Source organism: Fonsecaea pedrosoi, assembly GCF_000835455.1.
Source record: "Fonsecaea pedrosoi CBS 271.37 unplaced genomic scaffold supercont1.5, whole genome shotgun sequence".
Taxonomy (NCBI): domain Eukaryota; kingdom Fungi; phylum Ascomycota; class Eurotiomycetes; order Chaetothyriales; family Herpotrichiellaceae; genus Fonsecaea; species Fonsecaea pedrosoi.
Genome location: NW_013550611.1, coordinates 2,096,517 through 2,121,692, shown reverse-complemented (window position 1 = coordinate 2,121,692; position 25,176 = coordinate 2,096,517). Strand labels below are relative to the sequence as shown.

The window sequence follows — 25,176 nt, the reverse complement described above, 5'->3', positions numbered from 1 at the left end:
GGCATCGACATGGCCTATCTCTAATTGTCCGATAATCTGTTTACCACACAATCATGAGGCAGGGCAGGCTAGATGCGCCTAGAGTTGCAGGAGCCATTGGGCGCTTCTGGCAACGGTCATACGCATCAGATTATGTTGGATTTGCTCTCCTTTTAACAGGATATGCTTCGGTGAGTACCAGCCTTTCGATTGAGTATTCTCAGCCGGCTTAGACGTTTAGGCGCAAGTCTTCCTCGAACCAGTCCATCAGATGTTCCGTCTTGACAATCAAGCGAAACAGTACCCACACGCGCTGATCGAACGGGTTTCTCCTGGAGAGAACATCCTGCTTGCTGGTGTCGGGCCGCTCGTCCTTCTCGTCATCTGGGCGGTTGTTATGCGACCAGGACTCCATCATGCACACGTCACGATCCTTGGACTCCTCATTAGTCTCTTCCTCACCGCGCTACTGACGGACATCGTCAAGAACGCCATCGGCCGTCCACGTCCAGATCTGATTGCTCGCTGCAAGCCAGAAGCGGGCACACCCGAGCACGAGCTTGTCGGTGTCGCAGTGTGCACTGAGACGAATCCTCATACACTCCACGACGGGTGGCGCAGTTTTCCAAGTGGCCACAGTAGCTGGGCATTCGCTGGACTCGGATACTTGGCTTTGTTCCTGGCAGGCAAACTACATGTCTTTCGACCGCATGCAGATCTGTTCAGAATCTTGATCTTTCTAGCTCCGTTGTCTGGGGCCGCACTGATTGCGATGTCACGATTGGCCGATTACAGACACGATGTCTATGATGTTACTTGTGGCAGTCTCTTGGGCATGGCAGTAGCCTATGTTACGTATCGACGATACTTTCGTCCGCTCCGACATCCCAAATGCGACGAGCCCTACCCGAACAGGGCAGATTATGCTGTGGCGAGAGCGGCGAAGGCAGCCAAAGCTAGGCCCAGAGATTTGGAACAACAGCTGGCCGACGAGTTTTCGTTGAGTGACCATTCTGATGACGAATCCCAGGCATATCTCTTGACAGAATCGGCACCAGGGAGGACAAGGGAGAATGTCGAAACAGCAGAGCCACCTTAGTATGGTGTTTGTGAAGAAATACGTATTGCTAATCCAAATGCTCTTTGTGTCGTCTCGTTCGTAAGTTGTAGTCCTCGTTCCATTTGTTACCGTTGGGGCAGGTAACTCAATGAAGGCGTAATTTAGCAGCGATTCCTTGTCTTCTTGTGTGTGGTCTCAGTCTCTCCATCAAGCAACCCTGATTTTCCTCATTCCTTCACTCCCTTCCAGCTTGCCAATGCTTTCTGCCCAGTCCACACGCTCTCTACCGTTCCTCAGTGCTTTTTACGGCTTGTTTTTATTGAATGGTACATGGAATAATGCAACAAGAGCACTCAAAGTCGCCACAGTCGCAGGGGATGCACGGTTTCGTAGGTCCCTTGACGCCTTTCTTAATGCTGGAGGTAGAGGAAGTAGACGGAGGCATTGCGGTGTGACGGGGGTAAGGTTGGAGACTAGATCAATGTTAATTTCGAAAGGTTACGCGATGTGAGATATGTACCTTTCAGTTGTTTGAGCAGTTGCTGCAGTTAGAAATAGCTGGAAAGGCTTGAAAACAGTCAGGAGCGGTTGAGGCTCGTCGTGGTCGTGAATCTGGCGTGTGAACTTGAGTTGAGAGGGCCAGCCTTCCTTTCTTATGGGGCACGGCCGATTGGGGGTTCCCCACTAAATAAAGTGAACCCAAGCGCCTGAAACACGCAAGCTGGGCTGTGCTTCAGCCAAGCTGTCAGGTACCTACCACCTGGATCGGCTCTTAGTGGGCCCGTGTCCTCTCTCGAATAGCGGTACCAAAACATCTTGGTTGTTCTGCCCACAAACAAGAAACCTGCTTTACCTCCACGATGATGTTTTCGACAGCACCGCCACTCTCCACGCACCCCGACCCAATATTCAAGTATAGATAATCCCGGCCTGAATCCTTCAACAGCTGACGCGCCATATTTACCGATTCAGAGCGGCCCTCAACCCAAGAAAGACACGGGCTTCTCAGACAGGTACATATGTAGGTGTCGTCGTCCACGAGGACCAATGACAAGCGATTCGACTCTTCCATCGACAGTCCTGGCCGACGACCCTGTACAGAGATCAGAACATCCGCACACGACAGCGTCTCCCTCAGACACCGAAGTCTGTGCATCATACTGTGGATCGAGGCACTCGGCCAGCAGGTGACGCGCTTGTACAAACGATATGCAACGCCTTCCTAACGTTCCTTCACACCGGCTTCAACTATTTTCCCCTGTATCAGACACTTGAGATCTCACTTCCACGAAAATGATGCGTCTCATTCTTGGTCTGCTCTTGGTGGGCGGTGTTGCTTCGTACACCACAGCATGTTTCGCCACCACTACGATCGTAATACCCGAACAGACCACTGTCTTAGTTTCTTCTCCCACGCAAACTACTTTCAACGGCCCATTAATGCCCTCCAACCGCAACTATGGGTTGTTCGACCGCCCATTGCCTCTTCCTTTTTTTGACGGCAACCCTTTCCAGGTGGTACTCTGAGGGTGAATAGATTGACTTCCTGGAAGAACTCTCACACAAGTCGCTCAAAATAGAGCACGTTTCCGTCATAGCAAGACTTTCTGATGCTACAGTACATGACCACTTCGCAAGGCAACAGGAAAGCACGAGTTGACAAGGTCTCTCTGTCAATCGTTTGGCATCCCAACCGACGTCTCTTTTCACCACAATGCCGTCGCTGGCGTTCACCCAGGACTGCAGATGCTCAGCAGCGGCAGATCTAGCTCAGCCTTGTAGATTGCCAAGCCACGATACACTCAGTCGTTGTTCCTTGAGGAGGATGATTTTCACATGCTTCGGCCTTCCGCAGGAGCCACCAATGACATATTACAGTGGGTCTAGTCCGGAACTGAGGAAAGAATACAACAAAACTGTGAACGGCATCAACGGTACCTGCATAATGACGTCCGCAGCTGTAATATTTACTCACTTGCATGGCGAACGGTTTCATTATATCTCAAGAAATCCATCCTCTCTTCTACTTATCGTCCTCGTCCCCGATCCGCAACAAGACATCGTCCCGAACGGCTCTCACTAACCATGGCCTTCAGTCCTCTATTCTGGCTCTACGCCATACTTCAATGGGTTCTCGATAAGATATTCTCACCACACCCACCACCTCCGAATGCACACCTCCGTCGTCCTAAAATTGCGGTTATTGGTGCCGGTCTCACCGGTGTCTCCGCAGCGGCTCACTGTGTTGGCCATGGATTTGAAGTAACTATATTTGAAGCCGAAGACGAAAAGCATGTGGGCGGGATATGGACGCACGTAAACACGACTTCTGGTCTCCAAATCCACAGTGTCATGTATCGATTTCATCCTTCCGTTCAATGGACTGGAGGATATCCCCAGCAACAGCAAATCGTCGATCAAGTCCGGCAGTTGTGGTACAGATATGAACTCAACCAAAGGACGATTTTCAATACAAAGGTCGAGAAAGTTTACAAAGACAAGGGAGGCCGCTGGATCGTCAACAATCCTGCGAATGGACGTTTCGATGGAATCATACCGGCAATTGGAACATGCGGTGCTCCAAAAATGGCTCACCTGCCTGGCCAAGAGACCTTCAAAGGAGACATTATTCACTCCTCGGCCCTCGACGGCAAAGACGCACAGGGAAAGAGTATCCTCATTGTTGGAGGCGGCGCGAGTGCTGTCGAAGCATTGGAGTGGGCTGTCAACACAGGAGCTGCGGAAATCAAAGTGCTGGCAAGATCTGACAAGTGGATCATCCCGAGGAATGCCCTGGTGGATGCACTTCTTGCCTTCAACATTTTCGGTCAGGAGACACTGTTCTCGTGGATTCCCGAGAATCTGCTGCGCATCTTTTTCTACCGCGACCTCAGAGATATAGCACCAGCAGATCAAGGTCTTTTCACCGAGACACCCATGGTAAATTCGGAGATCTTCAAGCAGATTCGTGCCGGCAAAGCAGCTTGGCTACGAGGGGATATTGAGGAGGTCCGCGAAAATGGTATCTTTTTCAACCAAAGGGCAAAGGGTGTTCCCAAAGGAGGACCCGGGCGACATAAACTGGTTGAGGGAGATATGATCATCATGGCGACCGGCTACAAGCGTCCAAGTCTTGACTTTTTGCCTGACGATGTCTTTGCTGATGGCTACCAACCTCCACGATGGTTCATACAATGCTTTCCTCCGACGGCTCCTTCAATTTGTGCGATTAATTCGACCTATGTTTCGGCCATCGGGTAAGTGAGGTCTGATCTGTCACGGTGGCAAAGAAGCTAACTCGTCCTCCCAGAACCGTCGGCAATTATCATATTGGAATCTACACACGAATGCTGCTGATGTTTCTAGTCGACCCTCTGACAACTCCCCGGACTTGGTGGATGAAGCGATGGGTGGACTTTACCAGTACGATCAAGTCGCTAGCTCCAACCAAAGCATTCGACTTCTTCACTTACTCTGAGCTGCTCTACTGGTTCTGCTTCATCACGCTGATCAACCCCTTTCGATGGAAGTGGGCGCTTTTCGTGTTCTTCGGGATTGGGAAGAACTTGCCTGCCAGTATTGTGCAGCAAGAAGACAAACTGAGGAATGGGTTTGGATTTGGCAAAGATGGCCACTATCAGCACTAGTGCTAGACTTTATCTTTGGGTTCTACAACATAAACCAATGCGCGCGTCGTAGTAAAAGACTTCAAGGTGGACGGTTTAACCTTGCTACAACTTCTAGTTCTTGAGACACTTGACGTTGCCATGCTTGAGTATTCCCATCTGTTGATAAATACTAGTACCTAGTCCTAATATTCCTAGTTTAACCCTGCAGTCTGAAAACTCGGATGAGCAGGTAACCCTGGTGGGACACCAAATGGAGGCCTTCTGGGAGTAAAGGTGGTTCTGTATGATAGAATGACGTCAGGGGTTCCAGAATTTCCCTCGAGCCTGCCGACCCATCCACGTTCCTTCCTGGTTAATTAAGTACTTCTCGTACTACTAATGCATCATTTCGGGATATTAACACGTCAAACCCTATGTAGTGACTTCAAATTTGTCGAACCATTTTCCCAACCCGACCTAAAATAAGTCCTTGTCAACAATAACGAGAGCTCTTCCCATTCCACTGCAGTTCAACGCCGCTATCATGGATGATCCGGGTATGGCAGTCTGATCAACCATTAAACAATGCCTCGAAAAGCTAGCTAAATGTTCGTGAATACAGTGGCAGATATCCCTCGTATCATTGAGACACTCTGTACAGCTCCACCGGCTATTCAAAGAGCAGCAATTGAAACCTACTTCACACCGACCGCATCCTTCACACACCCTTTTTGTCGAACGGGGAGCTTTCCTGGCTCAATATGGCTCATAATAATGATTTATCGCTGGTACAAAATCCTCAGTCCCCACATTGATGTTGCCGTTGACGGAGTTGGTACGTGACGCCTACAACATAGCAACATCTTTTTAGAGCTGTACTAATGAGGCCCAGCATACGACGAAAGACACCTGCGTCTATATGTCTCTATTCATCAGAACTTTAAGCTCTGGGTGGTCCCTTTCTACAATGCTCCAGTCAAACTCGTCACTGTCCTCCAGTTGACCACCGATCCTAGTCCAGTACCGCCTGAACCTAAAGAGGCCATCACCATGACCGAACTCGACAATGAGAGAGACGCGCCAGGCTCTGCCAGTGTCAATTTTCGCAAAGAGACCGACGTCGACAGCGACGAAGTCAAGTACTACATTCAGTCGCAGAACGACCTGTATCAGAGTACAGAATTCATCAAATTCCTTGTGCCCTGGGGGATCGGGGTGTTTTTGGTTATTACCTGGCAGTTCTGCGCAACAGTGCTCTGTGTGATTGGTGCAAAGTCCTATGATTTCTTGCTCTGGGTGCCGCAGAAGCTCTACCGCCAGAACATTGAGGTTTTTGATAACGACGAGAAAGCACACCCACATCTCGGAGCCGATTGAACAGGTCAGGAATACGGAGATGCTATACTGTGTCAACAGGAGCTTTTTTAAACACTAGTATTCGAAGGATGGAAAGTCAAAATTCAAAAGGAGAGGAGAGACTCTCTACCTTATCATGATACCCCCAACAGGATGCTGGTTGCTTGTTCTGGAGGAGGACGGCGCTTTAGGGTAGTACTTGCTCGAATTTGGGTTCCCTCATCGCCTGAGGCTACTGGCATCTACAAATGAGATTTGCCAAACTAGCGATACGCCTGAGCCTCAGGAGGACTGGTCGACCTGAACTCGCATGATGACAAGGTACTACTTCAGTGGTGAAGCATTGGCGACTAGTAATAGTATATATACCGCCTCAACGCGGAATGCAGGCGTCGTTCATTGCAAGTACACTTTACGTCAAGTTATGATCATCACCGTACCTGCATCTTGGATTTTCATCAACACAAAGAAGGTCTTGCAAGAGCGTCACTGTGTGTCCAATTCGAGTTTGGTGGCCAGTGTCGCTCACCAGGCGTACCGAGCATCTACTATGGGCTGGACGCTGTTTGTGCCGCTGAGAACCCTTAAACAAGTCACGATTTTCGCCCAAAGAGGTAATCTACACAGCTGGCTTTTCCGATACCTCGGTCACGTGATCTGTTCCAATCTGGAGCCTTGGACGTTGGCTGGCATTGTCGGCCACACACATATAGGCAGCGAAGAGTATTGTCCCCTTTCTTCTGCGTTGCTAGCTACACTACTACACAGCCTCTACGTCGGAAAGGCTACAGTGTAGTGTCCTCATTGAATAAGTCTCTATCCGACGCATCTGATCAGTCCACATATATACAAGCTGTGGAGGCTCCGTTGATAGTCGCACAAGTTGGCAATGCGTGACAATAATCCGCAGTGTGTTTCAAAAATAAGTAATAGAAGAGCATAAAAAGAAGTGACTGAAGCTAGACCATCGTACTCAGTCTTTACAGAGTTGGTTTCACAACGGTCTTTGCAAAGACCACGTCCGACGGAGTTTTCTGGAGTTGTGATGCCTCCGAGGGGCTGTTCAACACTTGGACTAGTACCCAAAACGGTGTGTTCCCAGATCTGCGGAGAATGTGGTAGTACCGAGATGATCGTGCTCGTGGCTGATCCTAGGAACTCCTTGAAATTGACAGGGATGAACCGAGGTTTGAAAGCTAAGCAATTTGTGATATATCTCACAAGTAATCCGAGTTCAAAAAAAGCCCCTGGAGGGGGGATAGAATCATTTCCCGGCTCAATGTTGCATATTTCCTTCATCCAGTATGACCACCGACTTGGCACTCGATCATTTTCTCTCAATACCATGGTGTCGAGTGCACCTGTCCGATAAAGCTTTTCCAGCCTCTCCACCAAGAACGATCTGCCCGACCAGACAACGCGCACACTCTTTTTGGCGAGACATGGCACATGGACAATTACGATACCGTACATGCTTATGCTGTACCGACCACTATGTGAGGAGAAAGGCCAGACGGGTGAAATGCGTGGATTCTTCCCTGTGTGTACCGGTTTGAACGAGCACCCCAACATATTTCACGGAGGAGCCACCGCCACAATACTAGACAATGTGGTAGAGGCTCTCGTGCGAACTGAGCTGCCCAACACGATCCCATCATACATGGTTACTCTGAATGTAACCTACAAAAAAGCTTTACGACCTCCGATGACTATCATGACCCGTTCTTGGGTCACCAAGGTCGAGGGTAGAAAAACTTGGGCCCACGCTCAGGTCGAAGGCGGTACTGGCGAAATATATGCATCTGCCGAAGTGATGATGGTTTCTGCGAAGGCGAAATTATAGCAGGGCCGTACATCCAATATCCTACTGACGGTCACAGATAGAAGATCCCTACCACAGCCATTTTTAACAACAGGAATTTCAGGCTCAAGGGACTGGTGTGAGTTACTTCGATGGTAACCATTCAGAACGCCAAGAAATTCGGCTCGGTGGTTTGATTATAATATCAAAGCTGGATCAACCTAGGTCAACGAGCGGTCGGGCGCCAGGATCTCCTCCTCGCTCATCAAGGACATGGAAGCTCCCATGTTCCGTACGAAGCCGAGCCGGTTGTAGCTACCTCTTGCCTTGGCGATTTTGAATGTGCCAAATTCCTCCCTTGTCTCCAAAGTCCGAAAAGACTCCACGGCATGAATTACCTTAGTTAGAAGAGTCACACATAGAAGAAGATTGGGCTACTTGGATCTCAATAGTTCTCCCTAACTTACTTAAAATAGAATGAATGACATTTTTAACGGAGGGGAAGACACGTCAGTTTTCTTTCGTCGAGAATATATGTGCTCATCTTTGAAGAGGACTCGCTCGAAGTAAGGCTCTACTGTCCCCGCGTACAACTATCGTCCCGTCGTTTCCTCTAGCTCTTGCCACCAGCTCCTCTTGAAAATGGGCACACTCCTCTATCAGATTGGCGTAGGAGGTCTATTGTGATGTCCATTTCCTTCATGCCTTTGCCTTCTTGAGCCACTGGACCAACGTTGCCAATGTCATATCCTTCAGCGCGGAATTTCTTCGGGTCCGTTTGGGGCGGGTGGGAAGCTCTGAGATACCATGGCTCCAAAAATCGGTGCCGAAATTGTACAACTTGGTACCAGGGTGGGGTTTCTCGGCGAGACGCCTGTGCACTTTTGACGGAGCCCTCGGTAGGCTGAGATATCTCAGGAAAAAGCGGCGAAGCGTGCTGAAGGACCGCATGTAAGACGCAATGAGAAGATTCGGCACCGGCAATCTTGACTTTGATGAGCACCACCAGATCAGAATTCCAGAAAAAAGTAGAATGAGGCCACTCACCCCATGCTTCGTCGCATTGTTGGGTCAATGTCTACCGCAAGCATCTGCTTGATCAATGGTTTCACGACCGAGGGAAGCTTGCCGGCCTTGGTCTCAAAATAGTTGTTCACAAACGCCGAGTTGTTGGGGGTGTTGATTGCGACCTTTGCCTCATAGGCGAGAGTCCAAGCCATCATTTCTCGCGCGAAATGCAGACCATTCTCCCATCCTTCCTCGCACGAAGGCAGCATCGTGTACGGGATTTCCATCGCCTCCCCGAGCGCCATATGCCAGACACCCAGGGCACAAACTTCCACGTCATTCAGTCTTCGCCATTCATAGTCGTTGACCCACCGGACGATCTCGGCGAGCCCATCACCTAGGGTATGTAGCATGTCTTCGTCGAGTATCTTCCCCGTAGCACGGTAGCGGGCGTGAAGATAGTTGATTCGGGCAATCGCTTGGAAATGGCGATCCGACGTCACTGGATTGGTTTGAGTTTCCAAAAGGAGAATGTTGGTGTCGACCGCGCGCTTCGTGGCATTCTTGGGGTTGTTTTGGCCGGTCGCCATGAAGAGTTTTGTCATTGTCGGGATCCCACCCGTCTACGATACCCCATGTCAGTATGCAATGGTGGACGCGATCACGGTGGCAGGACTGAAAAAAGACACCTTTAGTAAAGCGTAAGCCCGGGCCTTGTCGAACGCTGTTGGAAATTCCAGGGTCTGAAGCTGGTCGATTATGGCGTACGCTTCATCGAGCGTCATAGAGGAAAGCGGCCGTCCGCTGGGGCCAAATGGCCGAGATAGGAGCCTCTCACGCTTGTACCTGTGATACCTGACATAACACAGGTAGCCGGCGATCAGCGGCATGGAAACCCCCAACGTGTAGTGGAATGCCATTTCACCATGGAAAGATGCCGTTGTAGTGGTAAAGTTGCAGATTGAGGTCAGGCCTCGCGGGTGCGTAGTTTTCTCTTATAGATTGATGTGTGGCTTTCAAGCATATGTTATATATATTATGCCGGTGTGTGGATGTTTATGTGCACAATCTGAATTGATCCACATTGATGTGCCTCTCTCGGCGTGGATTAGAATATCTGCTCGGTCGTATTATCTCGATTATAATATCTCGGCATCTAAGACCTTCGTATCTCGAATACTTTGTGATAAATAGTAAATGCTTCCCGTCTTTGCCATGTATTTCCTGGATTGCAAGCCTAGAGCAGATAGCTTGCTGACTTGTATTCCTGTGACGATATGGCAAACCCCAAGTTATTTCCCGAGACCTGCTCTTCCCTCCTGTTCAAGGAGATTGTGATCTCTAATGTCCCTGCGACTTGTCCAACCACCACTGAAGTCATTCTTCTAATCTTGAATCGTCCGAAAAGATTCAATGCAGTGACAGAGAGTATGCTCGAGGAGATTATTACTGCACATCGGTATTTTGACGCCGATGATCGTGTCAAAGCAATCGTGATAACGGGCGCTGGGCCATCGTTCTGTGTGGGCGCGGATCTTGAGGTCGGCTTTTCCAAACTTGTCAAGAATCTGAAACAAGACCCTTCATCCATCGGAACTTACAGAGATGGGTAAGCGAATATCCCAGACCGAAGTACTTTGAGACATATAGCTAAGTTGGTTTTAGAGGTGGCCGTGTCACGCTAGCAATCCATAACTGCCGCAAGCCAGCCAACGGTCGTAGCTATCAATGGGCCGGCGGTAGGGTTCGGAACAACGATGACTCTCCCTGCCACCATCAGGGTTGCTTATGCAAAGTCGCAAATCAGCTTTGCCTTTGCGCGGTGGGGTCTCTCTATGGAGGCATGCAGTTCGTATTTCCTGCCGAGGCTGGTTGGCATGTCGCGAGCCTTACATCTAGTGTCAGCCGGCGCAACACATGGAGCGTCTGACCCACTTCTCAATCAGCTCTTCTCTGAGGTATTGGCAACACCAGAAGCCACTGTTTCTCGGGGACTTCAAATTGCCAAAGAAATTGCAACACACTCATCTATCGTGAGCACGACGGTGATGCACGATCTAATGTATAGAGGACCGCCAACACCGGAAGAGGCCCACTTGTTGGATTCGAAGATTTTCCTTGGAATGCTGCTCTCCAAGGACAGCGAGGAGGGAACAAAGAGCTTTTCGCAAAAGCGGCGTCCAGAGTTCAAGGGCACCATGGAGCAGGATTCGCCCACAGGTTGGCCTTGGGGGAAGGCGATCAACACCTCACCGCAGGCAAAACAGATCGAAAAGCAGAAGGAGACCAAGTTGTAGATACATTCAATCGCCATCGCCCGCCGCCAAAGAGAAAGTTGATCTACCCAAATGGAGAGTCAGAAGGGTCGTCTTTCTGCGGCTTGAAGCCATGCTTTGAAAAGCGCCTTTGGAACGATGAGCGGGATTTCCCAGTTCAAATAAAGAGAACAAGACATGGGGTAATCAACGTGAAGAAATTCTCGAGATTGTCATACATCCTGGCGCCATCGGGTCTCTATAGCACAAGAAGTTACCGTCTCAACGGAATAAAATTCGTGGCATCAAGGAAGCCTCGAATGCAGCCTCAACCTCAGTCCGTCTGAATCCTGGTGCACGACCTAGGAGGACCAATCCGGAGAGCAATTCTAGTCATAGTCAGAACACGTAGAGGGAGCTTCGTCGAGCGGGCCACCGTCGGGCTACTCACGGTTGAAGCATTTCTGGACATCAAGGCTGTAACGAGGACCTCGCTGGAATGTACAATTATCAAAGTAATCTATCATCTGTCAGCCCATTTCCAGTCATCCAGTCCAATGGTGTGCATGTCATGGAAGGGATACTGTACCGGTCTGAGGGTCTGGGTGTCCAAACACGGTGGTGTCTGAGATGTGGAATTCATCACTAGCATGGCAAGGTGTAGGAGTCGAAAGTATAAGGTCGGGGACAGACCCTCCCGGTTGAGGAGTCTTTGCGCTACTATCCATTCCGGATAGTGTATGCACCTGCTGGTAGGGCGCGGGGGTCTGTGTGCTGGTGTTGTTCAACGCTGGATATAAAGAAGACATATCTAGATCAACGCCTTTGTCTTTCAGATAGCCCTCGACGTCCCTACAATCAAACCACTGACCACCATAACCAAAATTTCGAGATACCTCTCACGATCCTGGCCTGATGTGTTGCCGTCCTCGGGTTCAGCGACTGGCAGAATGCCCAGCACTCGTCGGGGAAGTCTCGTATTTGAGGGTGACACGGGGTTTCCCGATTTATCGATAGTTGGAAAATGTGTTCCTGCGCCGCCAATGCCATAAAATGGAAGAGAACGAATCTCCAGGGGGTCGTTGATCCCACCGTCAAGGAGCCTCCGAAAGTAAGGGGACATCTTTGCCTTGTCCTGTATGCAGGGAACCAATCTGAACATGCGATAAACTGCGGTTGGATCGGACCTTGGATCCTCAAACATCTGGAATGTGTGTTCCAGGCAAAAGCGCTGTAACCGTCGGGAGAAGGTTCTTTCCTGAAAGCAATAGCTATACTTTGTATTTGATCCAAGTGCGGGAGGAATGGCTTGCTGAAGCGGAAAAGTACAGGGCGTTTCTACCACTTGCTCGTTCACGAGGCATGATTTTTGAGCTGAATGGGATCGTGCCTTATGGCTTTGCTTGCCCAGTATCTCGACGGACCCATTTGAATGTCCGTGGGTTGGTCCGGCTCCAAGTCGGTAGCCAAATACAGAGTCCAGTGATGATACCGACAGTGCATCACTCTCATCATTGGCATGATTTATCGAGCTTTGGGATATGTTCAAGGACCTCGAACGCTGAGAGCGATGAGCGAGAAGATTTTCGATTTTGTTCACGTGCGTCACGAGGGTCGAATGGGTTGTGCTGAGCTCTGATTTGTGGATGATATCTTGAACGGCATCAAGGGCTTCTGCAACCTTGTCAATCTGGGATTCAAGCTCAGTTACACGTGCTCTCGTGCTTTGAAGGAGAGATTCTTTCTTCTGTCGGTACGTTTGCTGAGCACGTCGAAGCTGTTCCGACGATCCTGTGCTAGACATCAGATTGCACCATGGCAAAAGGGTAATGATCATTAGTGTCCTTACCGCTGATAGAACTGCTGCGCCAGGCTCATCAAGCCGAGCCCTACCGGCGCTCCTTTTCGCGGAGCGCAATGGGTGTTTTGGCGTTCTTACTTTATCTGATTTTTCGACAATGTCTGACTTCTCCGCAGCATCCATGGCTGCTGTTGAATTGAGTCTATCAAGGTTTAAGGCCAACCCAAAAGGATCTGTGGGGCTTGTTTGTGGAATGTAAGGGTGTTGTTTGACAAGCTGCTCAGTGGCTACTCGTTCGCAAAAGATGTTGTCTCATTTCCAGAATCGGTATTGCCAAGCGCAAGCGCCGAGCCAGGGGTCTGAGAAGCTGAGACAAGAACAATGGACTCTCCGCTTATAGGCACGTCAGATCACGCAAGCCACAGTGGCAGTCGGGAAAAAGTATCTCCGAGCGTCATCGTAGTCCCAGCCCTAAAGTCATGTATCTGAGGACAAGTTATCACGGACTAGCACAATCCTTGAGTAAAATCGATGGTGGCCAAATCTCTGGTCAGTCGACAAGATTACCACCCTACGCACTCCCTCATGTCAGTCGACACTCGGAAAGGACAAGACAGTCGGCTACATTTTCCACTTGGAGTCTTTATGACGATCTGGGAACACGTACTGAGGAACGCTGGTGGTTAGATGTGAAAGCATCCATGCCATCGAGAACGCTGGGACCAGGGTTATCCTCTCCTCATCAGTCCTATCTGACTTTGATACTGATGAACAGTGGGCAAGCACGTTATTTCGTATACTACGGAGGACATACAGTACGAGTACTTCCGATAACCTCCGCATCCTCATTTTGCGGGGAATGTACCGCCGTCAACACTGCCAAGCGCCATTTCGCCGAGTCACCACCTCGCTCCCATCTACCAGGGGCTGTAGCTGTCCAACAATGGCATATATAGAACGGTCTCGCAGCTAGTTTCTCTCCCTGGTGACATTTTTGGCTTCTTCCATGTCTCTGAGCTAGAGCTACGAACCACAATATCTTGCTCAAAATGGCGAGACGCGCCGCATCGTCCTCTACAGAGGGATATTTCCACAAGCTCCCTGTCGTTCCGCAACTATTTACGTATTTCAAGGAGATTGGATCGGCTTCGAAAGCCTCTGACGATGTAGTGTTTGAGAGAATCCTCCGGCTTTACATACCCAGGGACGCGCAGGATGAGGTTTTCTCGTCAATTGACGAGCTCAGTTCCACAGCTATTCATCCCTCGACCCGCCGACTCACCGTCGATTGTGAGACCAATCCGCCGAGATTGATCCCGCTCAACACGTTTGGTGAGATCAACAAGGTCGATCCACTGTGGACAGGAGAAGGATGGCGACGCTTGAAAGAGATTGGTGTCTCGAACGGGATGGTCACCCGAGGCTACCAGTCGCCAAGTGATGAAAGGCCAACCACGTGGAATCGGCGAGTGCACCAGTTTGGATTGGGGCACGTGTGGGTTGGCCACGATGCCCTGGTCACATGCCCAGCGTCAATGACTGACGGCGCCGCCAAACTCGTCCAGCGCCATCTCCAAGACGAGGATGGGAGTCAGCCAGGCCTTCGAAGAACCCTGGCTGAAGTGTATAGCCGCCTCATCTCCTCCGACCCCACCTACGCTTGGACATCAGGGCAATGGATGACAGAACGGACCGGGGGAAGCAATGTTAGAGACACCGAAAGCGTGGCTTCAAGACTCGGCCCTACCGAACTAGAGGCGGACAACAGAAATGGCCGCCACCTCGATGCTCATGGGATGCCCTTGGGGCCATGGAAGATTGACGGGTTCAAATGGTTCAGCAGCGCCACGGATTCCGACATGGCGTTACTCCTCGCCCAGACCGACAAAGGCCTGAGCTGTTTCTATGCACCGATACGTCGTAGCTCCGGAGGTTCGACGCTCAGCCAGAACGAGCTTAACGGCGTCCGAATCCAGAGACTGAAAAACAAGCTCGGTACTAGAGGTCTACCGACTGCCGAACTTGAGCTTAAGGGCATGCGTGGCTGGCTGATCGGGCAGGAAGGTAAAGGCGTCAAAGAAATCGCTGTTATCTTGAACTTGACTCGGCTGTACACTGCAACTGGTGGCGTAGGTTATTGGGCAGGATCCCTGTCCGTTAGCCGGGCGTTCACCCGGACCCGGTCCATTGCCCACGGGTTGCTTCAGGACAATGCCGCCCATCTTCGTTGGATGGCTGGTGAGACAGTCAAGTACTGGGCTCACATGCATGCATGCTTCTTTCAAGTCGCCTTGCTTGGTGCCACCGAGCAACCCTCAATCATGCAGAACACCAGGGCACAGGGCCTATTCCCACCGCAAGCTACGGATGTGGAAGCTCTTCTGCGGTTCCTCACGCCAGTCTTCAAAGCACGAACCTCTCTCGAATCGGTCCTGGGTGTCCGAGAGTGCATGGAGAGTTTAGGCGGAGTGGGATACTGCGAAAATTACGAAGATGGTGGGACCATGAATCTGAGCCGGCTCTTTCGAGATGCTAATGCGGGTCCTATATGGGAAGGGACGGTCAGTATAATGGCCGAGGATGCTCTTCGGGTGATCAACGACAAAAGGCTGGGAGGCGGCGACGTTTTGCAAAACGTATACGCAAAATGGGTCAGGGATGTGCTGCGGCAGGTCGAGAGCAGCGGAGCGTTTAGGCCGGAGGCGGCCGTCGTCAACACGAGACTAGAGGCATTGATCCAATTGTGTCGAGAAGTGCATGGTTCTCAGTTGCAATATGAGGGCAGGGTCATCCTGGAGCATATCGAAGCCATTACGTGCGCTGTCGTCCTCCTGTTTGACGCAAGTTTAGACAAGGACGAAGTGGCTGACGAGATTGCCAAACGTTGGACTTGGAGCATTGCCCTCCCCAGCTCCGGTGTTCGACCGAAGCAGGACTGGAGAGCTCGAGTAGCATTGGATAAGAGGATCTTTCTGGGATCTGACGCCGTATTGTCGTCCGAAGCAAGAGCAAAGCTGTAGGTGCGGGTACGAGCATGACACCACTAGTTATAAGCCATACGTTAGTATAAAAGCTTTCCAGAAACACACCCACCTGGACTTCTCCAGAATGCAGCAAACCAGCAATACAGAACTGGACCTGTCCAGCTAGTTGTTCCCTCTGTCATCTGGGCGAGGACTTGACCCTTCTGGGTTCCGTTTCGAGGCAGAGCTGGTAAAGATCGGACTTGGCTTTCTGAAGATTCACTTCCAGTGGTAACAACTTTCCGAAATGTACAGTAAGTGGCACTTATCACACGTTGGTGGCATACAAGTCACGTCCTAGCTTCGGAGAAAGGCTTGTTCTGATCACGTAATGAGGCCGACAATCTCCGGTCACCCACCGGTAGTCGTGCTTGTTTGCCGAAGAACAGTGTCAAGTTGGAGAATGCCCTTCGGCGAGTTTTGAGAGGACCAGGCCTGTTTAGAGATCCAGAAGCCAAAGTTCGTTGGGCTGTACGACCAATAATGCAAACGCAAACGTCCTCCCCTGGCAACATGAGGCGCGATTACTCCCGTCTCGATTGGGGGGAGAGAGGCGAACAGTTGATGCTTATCATGGCAAGTCGATATGTCGTTGACTAAGTTACCAAAAAAGTGGCACTGGCGTGTAAGTATGATCGACGGGTGACATGAGAAAGGGTGAGCGAGCATCAAGATTTGAATCCAGCTCGGGAGCAATGCGTATAGAGCTGTTGTGAGAAAATCGAGGACTCAATCTTCCGTGGGTGAACTCCATGAGTTCAGAAGAGAGTTCTCGTGACAATACAATCCAGCCCGCCTGCACAATAGTACTTGGCCAGTTGTCCATGGCCCAAAATTGAGATTGCCATGGTGTTTCAACTTGGTTCTTCACAGTTTCGGGCTCCCAGAACTCGAAACATTCTTCACCGGTCCGAGGAAGATCTTCCTGTCCATGTGTTGCTCTTGCTGCAGATCGCTCTCCCCTCGATCGAGCCGAGGACTCAGTGAGACCTCAGTGCGTACCCACCTTGTTGCGACCGCGATCGCTACATCGTCTGCGTCCAGAGATGCGTCATACAACAATAAACACGCTGCCATAACCACATCGAGATGCTCCAAGATCTCCCTCCCCCTCCAATGAAGGGTCTCCTTGTCCACACCGGTTATCGAAGCTGTAAAAAAGTTCCATCTTTCAGATACTGTAGCGCATTGTTCCGGAAACATTCCTTGACAACGGCCGAGGACATTCTGGACCCAAGGCCGTAGAACATTTTCCAAAACGTTTCCATGCCCCAAGCGTTTGTCCATCAAGACCCTGACAACATCCTCAGCCATGACACTAGTAGTTCCTTCCCATATACTGCCGACAGCCGAGTCGCGCCACACCCGTGCGAGGTTCAAAGTCCCGCCATTTTCGTTATTTTCGCAATATCCAACGCCTCCCAGGCTCTCCATGCAGGCGCGGATACCAGACACACTCTTGAGACACACTTGGCCCTTGGCCAGGGGTGTGAGCAGTCGCAGCAACGCCGTGATAGCGACAGGATCATCTGGAATCAATGCTTGAGCATGAGTTCCTTGTACTCCAGTGGCCCAGCCTTGCTGGTCTGCACCTAGCAGAGCAACGCCAAAATAGGCCAAATGTACCGCTCCCCAGTACTTCACTGTCTCTCCCGCCATCCAGCGGAGGTGTTGAGCATTGTCCTGTAAAAGACCACCACGGACCTTGCGCACCTTGGAATATGCCCGACACACAGCTAAGCCATGAGACCAGTAGCCCGCGTTGCGTACGGCGTTGTGCATTCTTGTTATATTGATCAAACCAGCGATTTCCCTGACTCCCTTTCCTTCTTCGCCAATCAACCAGGCACGCATTCCTCGGAGCTCCAGCTCAGCAGTGGGTAAAGCTTTCGTGCCTACCTTGTTCTTCAGTCGCTGAATGCGCACGCCGTTCAGTTCAGAGGCTGTTGACTCTGAGCCTGAGCCAATTCTGCGCCGAGTCGGCGCATAGAACATGCTAATTCCTTTTTCCGTACGCGCCAGCAGCATGGCCATATTGGAGTCGGTAGCACTACTGAACCATTTGAATCCGTCGACTCGCCAGGGTCCAAGAGGCATTCCATTGGCATCACAATCTCGGTGGGATTCGGTATCCGAGGCCAACTCCTCCCGCGTCAGCTTTCTTGCAACGGTCTCGGTCCCGCTTACATCACTGCCGCCGCTCCGCTCCGTCATCCATTGGCCGCTTGTCCAAGCACGGTCTGGCTCATTCGAGGTAAGTCTGTTGAATGCTTCGGCAAGCACTTTCCCACGACCAGGCTGATCCCCATCGTCGTCCTTAAGATGCTTCGACAAGAGCGTCGCCGCTCCGTCAGTCATCGACATAGGGCACAGGGTCACTACAGAAGTCGTCGCCCAAACATGAACCTTTCCAAACTGATGCACTCGACGATTCCATGAAACGGGTCCGGGTGTATATGCGGTGGACACCAACCCCTCTTCAACACCAATTGCTTTCAGGGCTTTCCACCCGCCAGTGGTCCAGAGTGAGTCTGATCGGTTCTCATCTCCGAACGTGTTGAGTGGGCGGAGTACAGGTTGATTGATTTCAGCGTCGACCGAGTGGCTGAGAACCGAGGGATGGATAGCCCTGCGCGAGAAGTCATGGATGGAGCGCATTGCCGGCCCTGCATTACCAGGCAGGTAGATGGACAGGATACGTGCGAACACTGCATCATCCGAGAGCCTCTTATGGTTGTTCCATTCGGAGTCACTTGCGGTTGGGAGACCACTCGAAGCCGAATACCGCGGTGGAAGGACTGGGAATGTCTGGAAGAACCCAGCTGTTGATGAGGAAGGCTGAAGTCGACTTTCTGCCATGTCTTGAGGCACAATTGTTCAGGATTAATTGATTGATCATGTTCAATCGGTTCGACAAGTGCTGTCAACTAACCGGTGTGCTATAAGTACGAGGCAGGTTGGTAAAGGTTCAAAGAACGGAGAACTAAGGGAGGGTAACGGACAGCCTCGGAGTAAGCACCTCGACGTAACGAAGCAATCCTGGTGTCAGGCCCGGTAGAGGGCTTGTGGGGGAACCGAGGAACTCCGAGCTTGGGGATCGCTCACTTCTCATTTTATTCTATGGCTTTCTGGTACGTGTGCCTCCTCCGGAATTCAAGAACTCTACAGGTCGTGGGGAAGGGGGATCAGGGCGATCGAGATGCTTGCGGCTCAGAGACTCATCGCAGTCTTCTCCACCACCAGGCACCGCCAAGGGCTCTCCGCATTCCAAACTCCCCCCATCTTTTCTCGGTTGAAAAAAGAGACCGCTCAATCTACCTCGAGAACAAACAAACGTGATCCGAAGACCACCATGATTTCTACTTATCGTGGTAATCACACCTCCCCCTGATCCGAAGCTGTCGTGCTGGTGATTTCTCGTAAAATGTCACCGGCTTCCAAAATCAATGGAGCATGTATCATTTGCCGGAAACGAAAGGTCAAATGTGACCTGACACAGGTCGGCCAACCCTGCACGAATTGTCGGTCGGGCGAATACGATTGCTTGTAAGTCCATTCGATCTTATGGTACCCCTGACTTATTCTCAAGCACCAAAGCGCTAGCGGAGACTCTGGCCAGGTTGGCTATTTCTGCTTTGATTTTCTGGCACCCAGAATACCGTTCCAATGACAGGACCCCTCTGATACTGATTGATCTGTGGCTAGACCGCACCGGAGAAAACGGAGGCGATATACCGTCACCGACTCCCCCGATGACTCTGCCAATGTCACGCAGCAAGGTCAGGTAGCGGACCACAACGAATCTATGGCCCCTCCACGCTCGTCTCTGCCTGTGGTCACGGGCTCGGAGCAGATTGCTATCGTCGTCGATGACTCTGATCAGCGCACCTCCCCAGTTTTTGGAGACTCCTCGACCACCGAGTACAGCTACGTTGGCCGATGCGAATATCTCGGCGGCCAAATTCACTTTACGGAAGACCTGACTCGTCGTCCGTCTCGCTCTCGTCCCGATGTTTCACCGCATGACTCTGACCTCCATTTTCTTCAGATTCAGCATGCGCTGGATTTGCCCCCGCGGCCGGTCAGAGCAGCTTTGGTCTCTGCCTTTATGGAGCGATGCCATCCATGGACACCCATCGTCGAGCTCAGCTGGGTCAATGAGCCCAATCATCGCCACGACTCCTTGTTGCTTGAGCAGTCCGTCTTTCTGGCGGGCAGCAGAGTTCTCAATAGTCCCTTGACGTATGCCTCATCTCAGGAGTACTATGCGAGAGCACGGACATTGTTCTTTCATGGCCATCCTCGCAACACGTTGTTGTCGATTGTCGCAACGTGCCTATTACAGTGGTGGAATCCTACAGGGCCGGAGACCATTTCGACAGACACGAGCAGTTTTTGGACTCGGATCGGTATCGAGCTCGCTCACCAGATGGGACTCCATCTGGAGCCTAAAGACCAGCCTCACAAGGGCTTCAGAAGGAGGCTATGGTGGACGCTTGTGGTAAGCGCACACCCCGCCATGTTATGTTTATATGTTGACACAAAACATCATAGACCCGCGATAACATAGTCTCCGTCGGTGTTGGGCGTCCGCGGACGATAAACCTGGATGATTCGACTGTCAAAGCACCCTCGATCAATGACTTCCCGGTCGTGGACACTAATGCGCACCTCTTTGTTGCCTACGTCAGCATTTGTCGCCAAATGGGTGACCTCGCTGAGGCGCACCGGAGACGACTTCTCACTGATGCGCGAAGACGGTCATTTGAGAACTCTTTGTTCTGCTGGATCCATCAACTTCCACCGAGCTTGAAAGTTTCTTACGAACAGCCGTCGAAAGTCTTGTCAGCTTACAGCCTGGAAAAGTTTCAACTACACATCTGTTATTTCGTGTCCTTGTTGATTTTATACAAGGGTACAAGGGTTAACACGCCCGAGTCCACGGCGGCACTGATGGCGGCCTCTTTCATCGCCGGGATGTTGGAAGAAATAATGGCCAGGGATGAGATTCGCTACCTTGGTCCAATCTTCCCATTCTACGCGCTTGCTGCCGGTCTGACCGGGTTGACGGGCTACCGCTATACCGATTTACGCACGAAGACTGAAGACGACTTTGCCGTCATCAAGGCTGTACTCGAACACCTAGGTCACCGATGGCAATCTGCTAACGGAGTGTCGTGTGCACTCTTGAGGGTGAGAGAGATGGTCCAGGGACAGTCTACGCTTGACTACGCGCCGGTGCCGCTAACGCCCAGCTTGTGCCGCTTTTTCGAGGCTTTCAGTCCAGACCTCTGTCGTTTTTGGCATTTTCAGAGTCCTCGGCCCACAGTGTCATCTTCTGATCCCAATCGAGATTCGCAGGACAGTGCAAGGCTCTCGCACATAATTCTCCCACGGGAGGAGCCAGTGGTGACCCAAACCCAGACCTTAATCTCAGACCAGGTTGACTTGCAGCGTAGCACACACGATGAGGATCTACCTCTATTCAATGATGCCGCTCTCGGAACCGATGCCGCGTGGTTATTCGATGACGCGTTCTTCACCGAGAACTCGGTTCTGGGCTGATCGATAGGCTTCGCCAAGCAGAAACTTGATCTGAGAAGTGGAAAGGTGTCTATAGATCTATAGATGCGGGCTACAATTTTGCACTGCTGGGCTCGGACTCCACGAATCGAAACTTCTCGAACCACGACAAGCTGCCTGGGTTCTGCACCGTTGAACTCGGGACCACCTTCTCTCCATTCAAGATCTTCTTGACGGGCGTTTCCACCTTCTTGCCGTTTACCGTAACTGGGATGTCTGGAGCTGCAAGGACAAATTTAGGAACGTGTCGCGGCGATAGACCTTCCCGGATGGCTGTTCTTATCTGCGTCCGCAGAGCGTCATCGAGGAGAATACCTGGTTTCATGACCAAGAACAAGAACACCTGCTCATCTGGATCATTCCGCCTGCGTCGGCCCACACAGAGACTGTTTGAAATGTAGTTCGTGAAGGGAGGCGCTTCAATAATGGCATAGATCTCGCCACTCCCAAATCGGATGCCCGAAGGGTCTGTAATTACTGTTAGAGAAGCAGTTCAGCTGACACGCAATCAAAGAACAACGTACTCAGAACGCCGTCACTTCTGCCATGCATAACGTAACCACCAGTTTGCGGATTTTGACTCAGCCAGTCATGCACAGCCCAGCAATCAATGTGCGGGAACCGCTCGAAATAGGCGGCCCTGTAGATCTTACCGCCGACATCACCCCAGAAGAAACAAGGCATACTGGGAAATGGCTTTCTAATCACCATCTCTCCGGCCTCTCCACTGGCAGCCTTGGATTCGCCGGTGTCTGGATCTAGAATGTCCACATCCATCCCCAAGGCCGCAATCTGGATCTCTCCAACATACACTGGCGCGCAAGTGTCCAGTGCCAGAACAGATGTCGCAGTCTCTGTCCCGCCGGCGACATTGCATATCTGTACCGTCGGTGGCATGGATCGATAGAACCACCGGTATTGTTCTCCCGACAACGGAGCGCCAGTACAGTAGACGGTTTTCAGGCTTGAGAGATCAAATTCCAGCTTGGGAATGGTGTTTGATAGCTCAACCTCGAGCAATAAGCGCGGAGAGACTCCCAGATATGTGACCCGATATTTCTCACATATACGGAAAAGCTGTTTGGCATCAGGGTATAATGGGCTGCCGTTGTAGACCAGAAGGGTCCCCCCCGCTGAGAGATGACTACACATTGTGTAAAACACCACCCAGGAAGTGCTGGAGTACTGTAAGATGACGTCTCGATAGGACAGGTTGTTGTGGACGACTGAAATTTTCTTGTGCTGCAGAATCAGGCCGTGTTGATGGACAATACATTTGGGAGCTCCGGTGGTACCCGACGAGTAACAAATCATCAAGGGATGATTGAACGGCACTCTTTCAAACCTCAACTCGTCGGCAGGACTCGCTTTACCCCAAAATTGGTCGATACTCGGCCAGTCGGGTGGGGAGTCCGCGATCGGGACGACGTACACCGCAGGTCGTTCCTTCAAGCGAGAAACGATTGTCTTGAGTTTTTCTGCCGTCGACAACACCTTCCCCTTGTACAGGACGTGGCTGTCGACGAACAGTATCTTGGGCGTGACCTGGTCAAGTCTAGAAACGCAACCCTCGACGCCAATCTCGGGGCTGATCGAGGTAAAAATAGCCCCCATGGCTGCGGCTGCGTAGAACAGGGTGACAGCACTTCCTGATGTCGCAACTATCGCACCAACTCGATCGCCGGCTACGACACCGCTGCGCTTGAGGGCACTTACAGTCTTTCGGACGTCCTCCCGGAAGGTCTGCCATGTCACGTACCGCGCTGCATTCTGATGGACAAAATGGTCCTCTCTGACCTCCATCAACGCCATGTCGTTAGATTGACGATCGGCGCAAAATACGTTCTCGCTATAGTTCAGACGAAGATCTGGGAAAAATCGTGGGATGCTGCTCATCGAACCTGTGTCGTCATATGCTTTCCGTGTCCCCTGGGGCAGGGCAGGGACCAGGTCCAGGTAAGTATACAGGTCGATCCAGAAGTCGTGCGGCTGAGTGGTCGACCAACGCTGCAGTTCTCTCGTGTTTCTGAACTTCGTCTTGAACTTGTCATTGACATGATGCCTGTATTTCGCCAGCTCTGTTGTTTCTGGGTTATCGGGCCGCCAGACGACCTCTGGAATTACCATCTTTGAAGAAGCCATTGAAATCGGACTCTCATGCAATTATGCCAGAAAGTTACCCTCGAAGATTGGCATTGAAGTTTAGGAAAAGGACGATTAAAAAGTTACTTCGGAAGCGGACGAGCAAGCACGAAGTACCGGAGATATTCGGCCTACTACAAGATGTCCGGTAGTATTTTTCTCCGAAGTTCAGATGAGTCCCCGTGGGGGGAGCTGAAATCCTAACCGAACGGGGCCATTGCCATTGGAGGTGAAGGCTCGGAAAGCTTCCGGTCTTTTCACCTATGCCCACCCAGAAGGTTATGTGAATGCCTCTGCACTCACCATTTTCTGGCTACCGACCAGCCTTGTTTCGAAAGCAACACTCTATGTAGGTTCTCGGACGTCCCAACCCAGCTTCACATTCGACCAATTTCCTCCCACATCCAGGCCCTCGCTGACTGAGACAGTCACGTGCCTTTGCTCATCCAGATCTGTGACTCAATGTCCTCAGGTAATTTACAAGTCCCTACCGGCGTTAGTCCAAAGGCCGTCGGCTGAAGAGGACTAGCGTGACGGTCATTACATCGCCTTGGCAACTCTGTCAGTCACTAGGTCACGTGAAGGGTGTTTCCGTACGAGGTACTTCTCGACTTGCCATTATCAAGTAGTTTGTGGTTGCGGCTTCAACCCACGATTCTCTCCATCTTCATCTGTGAGGATTATGCGCAATGTCTTCTCTCAACAACGTAGCTTACTGGGGCGAAGCATTATTGAGATCCCCCCATGCACCGCACTTCAGTCTTGCGGTTGAACGGATGCGCGCTGTTGTCCTCCTTCCCGCGAGTCATATGTGAGGCTGCGGTCTATGTTAGGAGTCCTAGTGTAAGAGAAGCCCGCGGAGGCTGTTAGATAGGTCGATAGAAGGAATAAACCCATTTGGGGTGCGTCCGGCCCTTGGCTAGTTTACCCTGTTTGGAGGCTATGGCATAACAAAGAAACGTATCTGCTACGTAGGATACTAGACTTTATCAATAGATGCGTCAAGCTTCAAGGCGGGGTAGGAAGAAAGAAGTATTCGTGCTGAGAGCATTGAACTACGGCAGAGAGCTGTGACGCTTTGGATGAGTCGACGGAGGTCCAGGGATTGAGAAAACCTTCTCCCCACAAAACTTGGCAATCCTAATATCTATCACCAAATGCGGGACTAGAAAAAAGGAGGCGATGCGAGATTGAGTGTCCAGAAAAGCTTAGATCGGCCCCACCAGAACAGCCTCGCATCTGTACGAGGAATAGTCCCCAACAACGACCCACCCCAACGTCCAAGTTGGGGAGCATCGCTCTTTGGAAGGTCAGCGACGACTGCCAAACACCAGGCGAATCGAAATTAAGCCATACTGGAGGCGTTGATGGCTCTGCTCTAGATACAATAAATGCTAAGACAAGTCCTCTTTAGGCGCCTACGAGTACAAAGGCCGCTCGCCATACTCGTACTCGTAAGTACTTGATAGTAATCACATGTGTGATGCAGGCTGTGGTGATTAACCGTCATCCTTCGAGCACGCGCACGTTGCAGACTACGACTGCGATATAATAACGGAC

The 25,176-nt window shown here is 51.2% G+C and overlaps 11 protein-coding genes across 11 annotated transcripts; 7 read left to right on the top strand and 4 right to left on the bottom strand.

Moving 5' to 3' along the window:
* Positions 1-53: 53 nt before the first annotated feature.
* Positions 54-1,078, top strand: Z517_08247 (uncharacterized protein; the record flags this gene model as incomplete). Its single annotated transcript, XM_013426765.1, has 2 exons — positions 54-170; positions 221-1,078. 2 exons carry the CDS (start codon positions 54-56, stop codon positions 1,076-1,078), a joined length of 975 nt encoding a protein of 324 aa, XP_013282219.1.
* A 2,046-nt stretch (positions 1,079-3,124) lies between these two features.
* On the top strand, positions 3,125-4,686 carry Z517_08246 (uncharacterized protein; the record flags this gene model as incomplete). Its single annotated transcript, XM_013426764.1, has 2 exons — positions 3,125-4,296; positions 4,350-4,686. 2 exons carry the CDS (start codon positions 3,125-3,127, stop codon positions 4,684-4,686), a joined length of 1,509 nt encoding a protein of 502 aa, XP_013282218.1.
* Positions 4,687-5,253: 567 nt separating this feature from the next.
* Positions 5,254-6,024, top strand: Z517_08245 (uncharacterized protein; the record flags this gene model as incomplete). The annotated part of the gene is made up of 2 exons (XM_013426763.1): positions 5,254-5,482; positions 5,540-6,024. The coding sequence occupies 2 exons, from the start codon at positions 5,254-5,256 to the stop codon at positions 6,022-6,024; spliced, it is 714 nt and encodes a 237-aa protein (XP_013282217.1).
* A 2,479-nt stretch (positions 6,025-8,503) lies between these two features.
* On the bottom strand, positions 8,504-9,732 carry Z517_08244 (uncharacterized protein; the record flags this gene model as incomplete). The annotated part of the gene is made up of 3 exons (XM_013426762.1): positions 8,504-8,789; positions 8,852-9,435; positions 9,502-9,732. 3 exons carry the CDS (start codon positions 9,730-9,732, stop codon positions 8,504-8,506), a joined length of 1,101 nt encoding a protein of 366 aa, XP_013282216.1.
* Positions 9,733-10,089: 357 nt separating this feature from the next.
* On the top strand, positions 10,090-10,425 carry Z517_08243 (uncharacterized protein; the record flags this gene model as incomplete). Its single annotated transcript, XM_013426761.1, has 1 exon — positions 10,090-10,425. The coding sequence occupies one exon, from the start codon at positions 10,090-10,092 to the stop codon at positions 10,423-10,425; it is 336 nt and encodes a 111-aa protein (XP_013282215.1).
* Positions 10,426-10,569: 144 nt separating this feature from the next.
* Z517_08242 (uncharacterized protein) lies at positions 10,570-11,109 on the top strand (the record flags this gene model as incomplete). The annotated part of the gene is made up of 1 exon (XM_013426760.1): positions 10,570-11,109. The coding sequence occupies one exon, from the start codon at positions 10,570-10,572 to the stop codon at positions 11,107-11,109; it is 540 nt and encodes a 179-aa protein (XP_013282214.1).
* A 790-nt stretch (positions 11,110-11,899) lies between these two features.
* On the bottom strand, positions 11,900-13,051 carry Z517_08241 (uncharacterized protein; the record flags this gene model as incomplete). The annotated part of the gene is made up of 2 exons (XM_013426759.1): positions 11,900-12,858; positions 12,961-13,051. 2 exons carry the CDS (start codon positions 13,049-13,051, stop codon positions 11,900-11,902), a joined length of 1,050 nt encoding a protein of 349 aa, XP_013282213.1.
* An 866-nt stretch (positions 13,052-13,917) lies between these two features.
* Positions 13,918-15,888, top strand: Z517_08240 (uncharacterized protein; the record flags this gene model as incomplete). The annotated part of the gene is made up of 1 exon (XM_013426758.1): positions 13,918-15,888. The coding sequence occupies one exon, from the start codon at positions 13,918-13,920 to the stop codon at positions 15,886-15,888; it is 1,971 nt and encodes a 656-aa protein (XP_013282212.1).
* An 870-nt stretch (positions 15,889-16,758) lies between these two features.
* Positions 16,759-18,750, bottom strand: Z517_08239 (uncharacterized protein; the record flags this gene model as incomplete). The annotated part of the gene is made up of 1 exon (XM_013426757.1): positions 16,759-18,750. One exon carries the CDS (start codon positions 18,748-18,750, stop codon positions 16,759-16,761), a length of 1,992 nt encoding a protein of 663 aa, XP_013282211.1.
* Positions 18,751-19,315: 565 nt separating this feature from the next.
* Z517_08238 (uncharacterized protein) lies at positions 19,316-21,456 on the top strand (the record flags this gene model as incomplete). Its single annotated transcript, XM_013426756.1, has 3 exons — positions 19,316-19,437; positions 19,597-20,392; positions 20,446-21,456. The coding sequence occupies 3 exons, from the start codon at positions 19,316-19,318 to the stop codon at positions 21,454-21,456; spliced, it is 1,929 nt and encodes a 642-aa protein (XP_013282210.1).
* Positions 21,457-21,526: 70 nt separating this feature from the next.
* On the bottom strand, positions 21,527-23,601 carry Z517_08237 (acetoacetate-CoA ligase; the record flags this gene model as incomplete). Its single annotated transcript, XM_013426755.1, has 2 exons — positions 21,527-21,942; positions 21,999-23,601. 2 exons carry the CDS (start codon positions 23,599-23,601, stop codon positions 21,527-21,529), a joined length of 2,019 nt encoding a protein of 672 aa, XP_013282209.1.
* Positions 23,602-25,176: the final 1,575 nt, after the last annotated feature.